The following is a 15,166-nucleotide window of genomic DNA, read 5'->3' as shown; positions in this document are numbered from 1 at the left end:
TGTTCCACCATCTTTTCGGGACAGGGAGGAATGCACAGGAGGGCCATGTAGGAGCACCCCCAAATTTTCGGGAAATTCAGGTGGAGCGAGGAGATGTCGGTGTGTGTATTGTAAACATGATTCAAATTCAAATTCAAATTCAAGAATGAAATACACTGATTCATTCATCATATAGGATTCAAAGAAATAGAAACAGTAAAATAGTAAATTGAAATTACTCCAACTCAAAAATAGTAAAAAATGACAAGTTAAGGACTTTGTCTAATGTCATCAGTATCTAGAGTCAAGACTCAAAAGTTAAAACTGAAAATGAACAATGGACATTCAACCAATGTTATCAGAACCAGACTGGTCATCAAACCAGTTGACCCCAAAACTGTGAACTGGAAAAAAACCAGACCAAAAAAATCTATAAGTACTCCAATTTTGAAAAAAATACATAAGTATTCATGTGCATCCATATGAATCCAAACAATTATATACAAATACACAAAGTTTTGCATATATATAGTAAGGGTGCATATAACCAAAATAACACCGATTGCAATCACGATGGTCGCACTGTCGAAAATAGCAGCAACGGTAGTCATTCTCCAATGAGAGGCCTTAAATGGCCACCCTAAGGCTAGTCAGGGAAGATTTGGAGAATCAATAAATCCTGTGAGTCACTGCAAAAGTCAAGCCGAAGGTAGAAGCCTTGTGAGCTTTGACAAGAGATAGGATGAAGGAGCTATTGGTGGATCCCTGGTGAGCCATGTGCAAAATCCAAGGCAATGTCTTGTGAGCTCTTTGAGCAATAGTCAAGACTCAGTCTAGCAAGAGTAGGGACGAATGAAGAAGTCTTGTGAGCTAGTATTGGTATGTGTGATGGACCCCTTGGCTTGTTGTGATGTGACTACCTAGGACCTAGCCCCTCCTAGGCTTACTCCAACAAGTGTCCAAGTTGTAGTACTAAATGATCACATGGAAAAGACCTTCTTCTTATTGTTATCTTAAACATAAATACTTAAATGTAATTGCAGGTGAATGGACCATGCTGGTTGAGAGAGTGATAAAATGTCTATGTAAAAGCCTTGAGTCATGTAAAAGTGTTCGTCATGTAAACTCCTAGTCCTAGTGACTAGTTGAGATGTTATAATGTAATGTTATGATGTAAAGGCTAAAAGCCTAAGTTTGCCTAAGTTTATAAAGACATTATTATATTAAAGATGTCAATGTAAAATTAGAAGAGAGGGGGGCACACTTGCGTCTAGGGAGAACAACTTAAGTTGTAAACCCTTCTCCAAACGGAGTCTTCTAGAAGGATCATGAAGCTTATCCAATGTCAATCCAAGATTAGATCTGGGCGGTCCATTCTAGCCAAGAGAAATGATAAAAGGACCAAGAGAAAGCAATTCGTTACACAAGTTCATTTTCTGCAGTTTTTCATCTACTCTCCAAGGGGCACCTATCCCTCTTGAGCGCCCAAGATTTCAAGTTTTCAGATGTTAGATATAAGCATTCAAATTTCAGCAGTGATTTCGCCCAGATCTGGTCTATTTTTCTGTTGTGCACCCAAGTAATCTTCAGATCTACTTCATACTAGCTCAGATCTAGTCTGAGTTGCTTTAGATTTGACATCTTTAGCTCAAGGCGAGTTGATCTAAGTCATTTGCACCTACATGCAAGAAGTTTCAAGTCAGTTAAGGCTTCATTTGTCTCTAGTCATCCTCTCCCAGAAAACTGTACTATAGCACCCTCAAGAAGGGTTTTGCACCTGCAAATTTGTTCAAGAGCAATAAAGTAAGAAGGTCTTTGCTAGGGTTTTCTCCCTTATTGGGTTTCCCCAAGGTAAATTTTGTGTATTGATGTGTTTGAGTATTTTTACAATTTATTTCAGTTACTTATGCATGTTGATATTCAGATCTAAAGGTTGAAAAAGAATTTAAAGTACTCACATTCATATCCAGCAGTTGGATCTAGCAGATCTAAGTGAACAGCAAGCAGATCTAGTGCAAATCTAAGTGTCTAGAAGGATGAAAACCTCAGTTTTGAGTTGTCTTTATAAGTTCTTGATCATTTATAATAAGCTGATTTGAAGAGCATAATTTCATGTGTACTTGAAAAGTTAGTTTGTTTCTGTTGTGATTGTTACAAGTTCAGAATTTTAATTTTGTTATTGAAGTAATTCAAGATCTTTGTTATTTGATAAAGAAACATTGGACAACAGTCATCTTGAGTCAGGAAAATTTTAACACGCACCACCGTGGGTGTGCGGTACCGACGACATTTCATATCGAGGCGCTCAACTACTCTCTCCCAGACTATGCCTCTAGCCTATGTGCCTAAACGATTCATTTTTCAGATGTTGCGGAATTAAGTTTCAAAACGAATCAACACAGTAGCCCAATCACTTCAACACTTAGTCAATTCTTCAATTAAATCTTCAATAGTTCATCTACTTCATATACATTCATTAAACTTGCGATATCGCGCATTGTTGAATATCAACAAAGAGGCTCTAGATGGCCTCTATAGTCCAAAAAAAGAAAACATGCTACAACAAATACCTACATATCATAAAAATCGCTACCTATATTTGGATCCTCATCATCAATATTGATGTGTCTATCTCTCCCTCTTAATTGACGAATACCAAGACCAAGACCCTTGACCTATTTTCCACTCCAAGACCAAGACTCAAGTTTCCTTACATTGCTTCTCTTGCATGCCCAAGTCAACACTTGGTCCAACTGCTTACCTTTCTTTGTACCTCAACTATACTTCAAATCTCGGCCTTCTTTTTCTCTGCTTCAGACTTGCAACTTCTCGGCTTCCTTCAGAAACCCTAGCACGTGTAAATTATCAACTTTGGAACCTTGATTCCCTTCACTATAGGTGGAGGCAGCTTCCTTGAAAACTCAGCTTGATAATGAACTTGTTCTCTTTCTTAATCAGTCCTTCAAAGGAGATTGTGATACCTCGGCTTCTACTGCAGTGGACAACACCCTTTTCTTCGCATGTGTGGAGAAGATCAACCCAAAAACATATCAAAAAAGACCTTGGTTTATATTCTCCCTTCCTTCGCTTGGTTATAGGCCTCCTTGATGAACTTCGCACCTCCTATTGCAGACTTCTTGATGACTGAAATTCTTGCTCTGAAATGAGGCCGAGTTGCCCTATTTATAGTTGTTGGAGCCTCCATAATAAGCTGACTTTAGCAATGGGTGAGCCGACATGTTTGTTGGAGCAAATTCATTATTTCATTTAAGGCTAACTTGAAGTAGATGCTTGAGCTTGGTCTTGGAGGGCTATTTGACATTTTCATTGACTCATATACAAATATAACATGCCCAAGAAGGGTCCTTCATTCATGACATTGACTCTCTTTGACTTTATGACCAATCCTAAGGGCTCACAATGGGAGCCATTACTAAAAATAAAATTCCTTGCTCATGAAACCCATGAGACAAACATTACAAAAATAATTTTATTTTTCTTCTTTACATCAATTACATAAAATAAATTACACAAGTCAACACACTTTTGGTCAAGTCGTGACAGAGAAGTTCAACAATCAATGCCACCAACATCGAGGTACATAGAGGGCTTGGTGGTCTTCGTTAGAATCTTAGATGCTAGTTTCATACACACATACGTGGTAGAATCGAATGGAAACATTGCAATCTTCCCAATTCTGAAATCCTGAAAACTATTAAGTCTGTTGGGTTTTGAGTGGGATCTAAAATTCTACTTTCTCCATATGGAATCCAATGAGGTTGGAACCACTCTTAAACATCCTAAAACAATTAATGGTAATGTCAAAAATTTAAGTAAAAGAATGAAAATGAAAGATAAAGGATAATGTCACCTTTACATAGCATTAGTAGCATTAATTATATAACATTAGTAGGACCCTAAAGTTAAATATTAGGCTTCCCCACTCATAAGTTATTGTTCTCAAGCAAAATTCAGGGGGGATGCCCAGTCCTTTTAGAGGTGGGGCACCCACAAGCACCCCTTGTGAGGAAACGCATCCCCCACACTGGGGAAATGTTTCCCCCTGCGTCTCCCCGAGTTTCCCCAAAAGAGTGGTGAACGTTTCCCCAGGCATCACTACATCCCAGGAGCGTCAGAAACATGGGGAGGGTGGGGGGCGCATCTCCGTGGAACACTGCTCTAACCCCGGCAAAACTGTGTGGAACTCAGTGCCTTCAGCACAAGAGAACCTGAATTGTGAGTGTATCCACAGTCCTTGTCAAGAAGCCATTACACAGAAATCATGGGTTGAAGTTGCTAGAGGACAGAACAGGAACCCCCATCCCCCACCCAAAAAAACAAAAAAATCCCTATTGCTGACATGGTTGCACATGCCCAGGCTTAGCCTCTTAATCACCAAGTACAAGGGCCCCAACGCTAGACATGATTCTCTGTCCAGCAGAAACCTTTATATTAAATAATACCCTTGGAATAGAAGAGATGCTGTAGACAAGGATTGGTTTCTCTAAAACACTTTGGTCGTACACTACCTTTCTATGTAATAGAGATTCTTTACCGAAGGATATGAGAGAGCTATAGCCACATAAAAGAAGCTCTTAGATGATTACACACATGTTCAACTAGATGCACACAAGCTGGTAAGGGCACTAGCTGTTGAACTGTACAAACGGTCTGTTGCGCAGAATGGCAGAGTTGGCTACGGGACCACCTCCAACCAGATGGACTGCACAAGCCCATATTATTCCAAAGAATTCAACAATGATAGGACATCTCAGCTAAAAATGACCGCTTGTAACTATAATGTCATTAAACAGTAATTCCCAGGAACAAAACAAGATGTTACAGAAAATAGGTATTTAGTCTTCTTCGTCATGAAACATTCAGGAAAGGTGTTTAAACTTTACAAGCACAATCAAGGTGTTGTTGGATTACAGCTTGCAGGTCAGAAACTATCAGTGGCTCAGGTGAGGTGGCATGCCTCGACAAACAGCTGCACAACCCCACTGGTTCATGATTCCAAAAAATTCAGGATGATAGATCATAGAACAGGTTGGCCAAAAATTGATGCTTGTAACTCTGATGGTATTATACTGTTTTGCTCAAAAAGAAATATGTGTCAGGATTTACCAGCAATATCACAACATTGATGGCTTTCAGCTTGCAGATCTGAAACCACATGTTTAGGAAGAGCGAGAGGCTCGGCTATGGTGGCACGCCTTTTCAAGGAACCTATCCAAACAATGATCATTGATTTCATTGACTCCAAGTACATGGTGGCATTATGAATTGAAGTAGCCACTCACTTTACAGGGAAATATGTATTCCAATTTTCCATTCCCCCTCGAGTAAATCTTGGTTTGTTTTTATGACAGATAGTGAATTGAATGAATTTTTATAGGATGATTAGAACCACTACCCATAATCCAGAGACCTGAAACTTATCCAAAATAGGAGACATAAAATTATTACCTTAAATCCAAACACAAGCTCACTTTCAGGCTTCAGCACCTATACGTAAAATTTAAGATGAGTTGTCTCTAAGCACTCAACCTCTCATATGACCTGGAAAGATGCATGCCTTTGGGAGTTGCATAAGCAACTTTAAAATACCATAACCTGTGACCCTAAGCTAGTTCATATCACTAACAAAAATACCATTGTCTTCTCACAATGAAAAAAATGCATTATGCATTTTCCTATTCCATCGCAGGGTTGAGCTATTGCATGCCTTCAGGCATTTGCCCAAAGTTTTCAGGAAAACTCCATTACCGAGAAATCCATCTTCACCATATTTGACTGCACGTTTAATTTCCACCACATCTCCAACATTTTGCCCCACCAACCAACATTTCTACGATTCCTTGAATCCATGTCATTTATTTTTTTCACCCCCACTATTTCCTCATATTTTAGTACTTTAAGCACCTATACATAAAATTTAAGATGTTATCTCAAGCACTCAACCTCTCAAATGACCTGGTAAGATGCATGCCTTTGGGAATTGCCTAAGCAAATTTAAAATACCATATGCTGTGAGCCTAAGCTATAGTACATATCACTAACAAAATTTGAAAATACCATTGTCTTCTCAAGATGAAAAAAAATGCAGTATGCAGTTTCCTATTCCGTTGCTATGCTGAGTTGTTGTATGGCTTGAGGCATTTGCCCAAAAATTTCTGAAAAAATATGTTACGAGAAATCCATCTTCACCATATTTAACCCCACATTTATATCCACCACATATCCAACCGTTTCCCCACCAACCAACCATTCTACGATTCCTTGAACACGTCATTTAATTTTTTTCACTCCCACAATTTCCTCACAGCAGACCATACACTTAAAAAAAAAATAATGCATCTAAGTCACACCTGAGATTAGGAACAATTTCTGTTCCCAACAATGTAAACGTTCAGGACACAAAATTGCCAAACATTTAAATGGGGAAACATTATATAATATATAATTAAAAATAGAAATAATAACACTATAAATTTAAAAGATTCATAACATTAAAACATATTGATACAACTATTCAAATAGCATGGAATTGAGATCATATGTGACAACATGCGGGAACAACTAATTTTTTTCTTGATATATTAAAGTTCAAAAGTGACAATTAAATTCATGTGTTAAAAATCTGAAAGTTCTATGCATAAACTTAAAAATTCTTTGCAGAAACTTGAAAGTTCTATGCAGAAAACTGAATATACTTTGCAGAAAACTTGATGTACTTAGCAGAAAACTTAATGTTCTATGTTGTTACAATTACTTAGAATGTGTTACCCACTACCACTACCTGTGGATAGTTGAAGTATGCATAGGAGATTTTTTTTTCTCCTAGATGGTCCTTGGTTGGCAGCCAGCAGTCCCTTGCAACCACCAGATAGCTCGATGTGCCATTATCTCCACCACCTGAGCCAACCATGTGGTCCCTCGTGCATATGTTATGACCGTATGATTGAAGGTGGGCCTCCCGACCCCAAACGCATGGCTTTTCATTGGTATAGTTGAGTAAATGGACACTTTTGGGCTTGGATTGTTGGCGGGATTCGACGGAAAGAGTGGGATAGGTTTGTACGCTTGTCTCCTTCGCTCGATTTGGTGGTTACCCTTGTATCCTAGTCCCATGGGATCTCCTTCACTGGCCATTAGCTCTAGTGTTGGCACCACATGGGAAATCCTGATTTTGGTTGTGTGGTCCCGCTTCTCGATGCAATATACATCACTCCTTCCGCTCATTCTAACTCCATTCATCATTTTTCCCATCCGAGTCCACATGTGTCAAATGGGTCTGCAAAGGGTTAGCCTTCCCCTCCCCTTGTCAACACCTTGGGTTAGGCCTGGAACGATGCCTAGAGGTTGATGCAGCTAAAAATAAAAGAAAAAGCATAATTTGGCCACTCTCATCAGGATATGTACCACAAAATGCAAAAGATGGTTGTGACATGCAAATTTAGCACCTGGGCAAAAGCCAAACATAAGCCACCCCTTGTTTATGGCCATCACCCTGGTTCCTATGGGCCCTAGATGAGCCCCCTCCACATTAAGGAACCCGTGATTGCCCCAATCCCTAGTGGGCAATGAAATGCTCCACCTTAAAAGGGGATACCTACTGCTATATCCTACACATCATGCTCTCATCCCTTGGAGACCCGAGCAGTTACGAAGGAAAATCAATCAAAGGCAAAAGGTGTTGAGAAATCTAGGAGCAGCAACATAGGACGATTTCTCTTTCTTTAATAATCGTTTGTGGTATATTTTTCACTTCAAATAATTAGCTTCTTCTTGATCTTGTTTATTATTAGTGTTTTCTTCATCAAACAACTACCTAACATAGATGAACAATAAGACAAAGGACACAAGATATAGGCAATCAGCCAGGGCCAAAACCTCCCCACTCTAAGAGAAAAACCCACAAGAATTCTTCCTTATAGAATCTTCAATTGGCAAATTCCAAGACCTTTACCCCTGACCAAGACTCCTACCAGACCTAGTCAACCTTGCTTCTTTTTCCAAGTCAAAATAGCTACTTCTTCCTTGTCTTCAATTTTGGCCCCACGATATCTTGACTGCAACTTTGACCTTCTCAGTTTCAGCTTACCTTGCAACTTTTGCAACATTTCGGCCCTTGCTTCAAAAACCATAGGCCACAAGTGAGAGAGGAGATGGAGAGATCTACCTTCTTTTCCTTTTGCTAGGCCTCCTTCTTCCTAGTGAATTCGGTCCCCAAAATAGCCCTTATTCGCACCAAGAGGACTCTTTGATGGTACTGCAACTCAGCTTCCCTGCAACACATTGAAGACCTAATTTATTCGCACATGTGAGGTGTAGGAGGCTCAAAACAGACTTCAAACTTCGGATTCTTCTTTATGGAGTCTATCTCTTCTTTCGCTAGCTTTTAGGTCACTTCCTCTTGCTTTTATCGAACTTGATGATGCTTGAACCAATGAGGATTAAATGAGGTCAAGCCATCCTTTACATATGCTTATCACCCATGCAATTAGGCTAACTTTACATTGACCCTAGGCCAACATGTTCTTTGAAAAGGCCGACTTGAAGCTTGCAGACTTGACCAGGTCTTGGAGGGTCGTTTGACTCTTCTTTGACCTAAATAAATTCTTCTACAACATGTGACATGTCCCAAATGGGTCTTTTATACATGACAATGACTTAATGACTTGTAGACTTAATGACAAGCCTTAGGAGTACAAATGGGAGCTTGAACTAAACAAAATAAATTTCCTCTAGTATGAAACCCATGCCTCAAGAACAATAATTATTTTTCTTTTTCTCATTACATCAAATACATAAAATCATGATTCATTATGAAGACTGAACCTAGTTACATATTTCAACACTCCCTCTTAACTAGGGAGGTATTCATAATCCATACAAGGTACTTGGACATTCTCAATTTGAAGAATTCTCATAAGAAGAGTTGGATTGGTAACCCATTTGTTTAGCATCATATCATCTAGCATTGTTACATAGCAAGGCCTTGACTAACAACTCTATCTTTCCACAACATCACAGCACAATGCTAACGAGACTAATGATTTATTGACACCATCATCATTGTCTCTCAAGGAACATACTCCATCCGAGTTTTCATAGAGTATGTCCTTCCAGGACTATTCTTATCTTGATTTCTCAGTCCTCAAAGAATATCAGTCCTCTACAACTACTTCCTTATCACATCCTCAAAGAGTATAGAATGCCAAATGCTTACCCAATCCTCCATTCTTTCTTCCAACGTGAAGACAAGAATGATGTGTCTATCTCTCCCTCTTAACTAGGGAGGATATACCCCTTCCTATAAAAAAGAATGTATCCAAGTTCCCTCTTATCGAAGGACTTGTCCAAGCTCCCTCTTAACCAGGGACTTGTTTCCAGCAACAACTTTCTTCTTTGGTGGAGATCTTGGGACCTTTGGCTGCTTGTTGAGCTCCTCCTTCTGATGTCATGAATTTCTTCTTCATTATTATGGAGCCTTCATCTTGTAGGGAATCAGTCATCCATCACTTTCCTCAAGTCATGTCATCCTTTCCCTTGTCTAAAAGTGATTTTCTAGTCCACATATGGCATTTCTTCATACTGCTACCTCTTCCAAGTCATGTTTCCTTTAGGGTATTTCATCCATCCACATGAGTGCTAGTTGTAGGTGTTGAAAATAGTAGCATCAGAAGTCATCCTCCAATGAGAGGCCTTAAATGGCCACACTGAGACTAGCTAGGGAAGATTTGGAGAATCAATAAATCCTGTGAGTCACTACAAAAGTCAAGGAAAAGGTAGAAGCCTTGTGAGCTTTGACAAGAACCAGGATGAAGGAGCTACTAGTTGATGCCTAGTAAGCCATGTGCAAAATCCAAGGCAATGTCTTGTGAGCTCTTTGAGCAACAATCAAGGCTCAGTCTAGCAAGAGTCAAGAATGAAGAAGTCATGTGAGCTAGTACTGGCATGTGTGATGGACTCCTTGGCTTGTTGTGATGTGACTACCTAGAACTTGGCCCCTCCTAGGCTTACTCCAACAAGTGTCCAAGTTGTAGTACTAAATGATCACATGGAAAAGACCTTCTTATTATTGTTATCTTGAACATAAGTACTTAAATGTAATTGCAGGTGAATGGACCATGTTGGTTGATAGAGTGATTAAATGTCTATGTAAAAGCCTTGAGTCATGTAAAAGTGTTTGTCATGTAAACTCCTAGTCCCAGTGACTAGTTGAGATGTTTTAATGAAATGTTATGATGTAAAGGCTAAAAGCCTAAGTTTGTCTAAGTTTATAAAGGCATTATTATATTAAAGATGTCAATGTAAAATTAGAAGTGAGGGGGGCGCACTTGTGTCTAGGGAGAACAACTTAAGTTGATAACCCCAGGGTAAATCTTATGTACTAATGTGTTCGAGTGTTTTACAGTATATTTCAATTACTTATGCATGTTGATATTCAGATCTAAAGGTTGAAAAAGAATTTAAAGTCCTCACATTCATATCCAGCAGTCAGACCTAGCAAATCTGAGTGATAAGCATACAGATCTAGCAGATCTAAGTGAACAGCAAGCAGATCTAGTGCAAATCTGAGTGTCTAGAAGGCTGAAAACAAATACGAGTGTCTAGAAGACGGAAAGCCTCAATTTTGAGGTGTCCTTATGAGTTTTTGACCATTTACAATAAGTTGATTTAAATAACAAAATTTTATGTGTACTTGAAAAGTTAGTTTGTTTCTGTTGTTTATATTTTCCAGCTATATATGTGACTGCTACAAGTTCAGAATTTTAATTCTGTTATTGAAGTAATCCATGATCTGGGACAGCAGTCACCTTGAGAAGCAATTCAAGATCTGGGACAGCAGTGATCTAATCCAAGATCGGGGACAACAGTCATCTTGAGAAGTCATTCAAGATCTAGGACAGCATTCATCTTGAGTTAAGAAAATTTTTAACAGTAGGTGTCATCAACCCATCCAAATGTTTATCAAATCAAAGTTACCTTCTGTGATGGCCTTTCATCATGACATCTTGCTTGCTTGCAAAATCAACATCCTGCATACATATTGACACATCTCCAAGATATTAAATGTCAAGGGTCTCTTTCCTTTCCAGACTTCATCAGAGTCTTCATACCTTTTCCATGGAGATGTCATCGTCAATTATTTTAGTCATTGGATGTTGATTTCCTTTTCTACGTGATCATAGTTGCATCTTTCACGATCTCTTCTTTCTTTATTCACATATTGCTCCCCAAGAACTTCCATCCATAGTTCCTTCATCTTTGTGAACCACCTCATATTCTGCATGAGGACATATTTATGTTGATTTCATCTAGTCAATATGTGAACCATACCTTCATGCATCTTTCGAAAGGAGAAGATCCTCTTTCTTTGATCATGCTCATGAGATAGAGCATTTACCAATGCAACCATATGATGACATGACTCAAACACATACATGCATACATACCTCTTTCCTTTTCTGGTCATATAGACTTCCTTCGGCAGCTTTCCTTCTATGATTGAAAGTATTTCAACCATCTTGACCAACTGCACTCCTTTGTCATCATACCATTATCTTGCTAATCAGTGAATCCCATACAAGGTGGAATTCTTAGCAAGACACTTGATTTTTCCAAGAGAGGTGAACCCTCTAATGAAGATTCCAACAGAGGATCATGATTATCCTCATCTTGCAAGTGCTCCTTTCTAATGATGATAATGTATGATGAGCTTTATGCTAGATGATTTTCTACTTCCCATAAGTACTACTTATGCTTTCAATGAAGTTACCAAGAGCTCCTTACTATTTCTGTTGACTGCTCTAGATTTCTACTTCAGCTATCTTTCAGGCTTCTAATGATGTCACAAGCTCTTGCTTCAATAGAATGCTATTATGATGCCATTCCTTGAAAATGATGCATCCTATCATGCTTTACAGTCCTTTCTCTCTGACTGTAATTCTTTAATTACTCCTTGCTATGAACCAAGCATCCATCGTTATTATGAATAGTGCCTGAGGACCTAAGGGTGGTATTCATTATATGGAGTGATAAGATTTATGTTTTTGTTTCCTAATGAAGTTGTCCTCCTTTTCACCTCATCGAAGGCAAAATCCCAAGAGATAGTTGAATATTCTTTTAAAATTTTCATGGTACAACCAATTGGAGATTAAACTCGTAAACCTAATGCCATGGTCTCAATGAAATTGGCCTCTTTCCCTCCTCATTAAGGGCCAAATAGATCGTTTAACGTTCTTTTGATATTGTTAGATTCCAGACAACTAGAAATTAACTCATAAAACCAATGTCGTGGCCTTCAATACCACCAACTGGTATCGCTCTTATACCAGCTGGTAGGGAACAAAACAGTAAAATGCCTCATTACATTTGATAATAACAAAATTGTAAAAGATATTTGCAATACATCTCTCAAGAACATTTCTTTTGAATCCATCTCTCAAAGAAAGTTGTATTTTCTAGATGAAAGATAGATACATGATGTTGTGGGGGGAATGAAGTGTTTCATGATTCATCGAAGTCACCTAACATGATGACACAAGTCATGGAGAACACAGAAACACTAGTGTCCAACATGGGACATGGTAACCAAAAAGGACAGGGAGGACTTGTTATATATATGTGTGTGTGTATGTTGTGAATTATTACACATACAAAAATGAAATATGGACAAAGATTCAAATCTCTTTAGAGTTTAAAAGCTAAAACATTTACAATTTTACATGTTGATGATACAAATTCAATCATACAACTAGTGCATATAACCAAAATAGCACCGAGTGCAATCTATCTCTTAGCCAAAAATACATCAAAAAAGGGGCTCTATATGGCATCTAGAATCCAAAAAAATCATGCTACAACAAATAACCACATAATTGCCTATATTCAGATCCTCATCATCAAAAAAAATAGAAAAAGCTTAACAGGTCAAATCAAGATTTTGTTTTAGTGATGGCTACATTTTTACTAAGGTCATGACAGAGGAATTCAGTAATCACTGGCACCAACATCAACGTCCATAGAGGGCTTGGATATCTTCATTAAACGAGCATTCTATACCCTCATGCACGACAAAACCAAACGAAAACGTTGCAATCCCCCAAATCCTGAAATCCTTAAAATTGTTAAGTCTGATGGATTTTGAGTGGGATCTAAAATTCTTTCTCCACATCAAGTCCAATGAAGTTGGAAGTTTGGAACCACTCTCAAGCATCTTGAAACAATTAATGGTACAGTTAAAAATTTCATCATTTTACTTTGAGAATTTAATGTTACCATTAATTACAGAGCATTAGTAGGGATAGGACAAATCCACTTCCCAGCACTTGGAATCCCTTCTAAGACTATAATTTCGCTCTTACATGCACTCCACAACCTCTGAGAGCTCCAAACCTGTGACTGAATTCTGTGAGAATGAGGCAAATAATCGATTTTAAGAAGAAGCACACTGTTTTTTCCAGACACATCCAAATTTTGGCACATAATTAAGGCATACGTTTGGCATGTGTCCTGTGAACATGTCCCACATTTTAAATACATGACACAGGAGGGAGGACGCATCCAGTAACTTGGGGTTTTATACAATTAAATTAAGAAGCTGCTAGAATTGGTTATAAAATTGGATTTATCCAAGGCAAATGTTGGTTGTACTTTAGGCTAATGCTCATCCATATTGGTATTGCTATGACTCTTCAGATGGTCAGTTGGATTATGGGGTGTTTGTTATCAGTGTTATTTGCAGTGTTAATTGATGGGTCTGCCTTCATGTTTCTACCCTTTCAAGGGGTCTTATACAGGGATGTCCCAAATCCCTATTCCCATTTCTTTAAGTCATCGAAGGCTAAAGTAGAGTTGTGAATGAATATAAAAGAGAAGGTGTTGTTATAGAGAATAAAGTTGCAATAACTCTAGCTGTGTATCATTTACTATTTGTGGATGATGCGATTTTGTTCGGCACTAATTCTGTTAGAGAAGCTGAAACGACATCTTGAATATCTATGGTAGAACCACTGGAATGGAAGAACACCTATAAATCCTCAATCTTTTTTAATGGACCATCAGAAAAAAAGAAAGAAGGTTGGCCCAAATTTTACCATTCAATATATCACATTTTGAATGGAGTAAAGTATCTGTGGTTCATGCTGAAACAAAATGACTACAGATTCAAAGTATGGAGCTGGTTATATGACGATTGAAAAACAGTCACAAATTGGTGCAATAGATGGTTATCTAGTGTGGGTAGGTTAACCCTGGTGAAATCAATATTTGAAGCTATTCGTGTCTACTGGCACTCATTAGCATATATCCCCAAAGGTATGCTAAAAAAGGAAGGAAAAATGTTTCAGTTTCTTATGGACGGGGAATAAAGAAAGATAAGGCATTCCAAAGATTAAATGGAGTGAGATAGCCAAATCAAAAAGGCTGGAGGTCAGGGACTGAAGAATATTCACCATTTTGGAAAGTTCTCTGTTAGAATAAAGAAGATACAATTCAGACCTATAACATGAGGTAGCCACAGACATGACTACCAGTTATTTTGATTACAATTTACAAGCTAAGAAAGAATTACATAATCACTGCACATCATGAACTGGGTAAAATCCGACCTGAAAATAAATTTAACAGACCAGTAATTGCGCGTATAATAAAGGTATGCATTATATCACGATAAAGTTTCCTGCGGATTAAAACTTTTAAAATGCTGGAAGTGCAGGAAAAGTATAAAATTCATTGCTACAGTTCTTTAAAGTTTAAACATTAGCCTCAGCATAGACATAAAGACATGATCAGTTAAAAAGAGAGGCAGAAACAGTTCACTGAAAAATTGGATTCCCTTCTCATTTTCCATAGGCCATTTCCAATGAATGCAATAAAGCCTTCTGTGTTTCTTGCACAAGCAGTTAGCAGTTAAAATTGCAGCCATTATCTGTATATAAAAAGCCCCACAACTTACCTAAGTATCTCTATCATTCGTTTAATAAGGTCATATTCTGAGGCTCCCGGAAAGAGGGGTAAGCCTAAGAATAGCTCCGCAACAATACAGCCAAAGGACCACATATCAATGGCAGTTGTATATCTGCTTATGAGTCAAGTAGCAGCTAGAGCATCAACAGCACTTACATACAAAACTAAAGCATGAAATACACACACATTTACTAAGTTTGAACTAGAA

General features: G+C 38.2%; 1 protein-coding gene across 10 annotated transcripts in view; it reads right to left on the bottom strand.

Annotated features, from left to right (window-relative positions):
• Positions 1-15,166, bottom strand: part of YAK1 (YAK1-like protein 1) — a 130,333-nt gene that overhangs the window by 39,511 nt on the left and 75,656 nt on the right. For all 10 annotated transcript variants that reach the window (XM_089460422.1, XM_089460423.1, XM_089460421.1 and 7 more), the window contains one exon: positions 14,948-15,070. In XM_089460422.1, the coding sequence (XP_089316548.1) occupies positions 14,948-15,070 (123 nt within the window). The remainder of the gene's footprint in view (positions 1-14,947; positions 15,071-15,166) is intronic.

Source organism: Pinus tabuliformis, chromosome 7 (assembly GCF_031772625.1).
Source record: "Pinus tabuliformis cultivar Carrire ecotype Pingquan chromosome 7, CPIR1, whole genome shotgun sequence".
In the NCBI taxonomy this organism is placed as follows: Eukaryota; Viridiplantae; Streptophyta; class Pinopsida; order Pinales; family Pinaceae; genus Pinus; species Pinus tabuliformis.
This window is presented reverse-complemented; position numbering and strand designations above follow the sequence as displayed.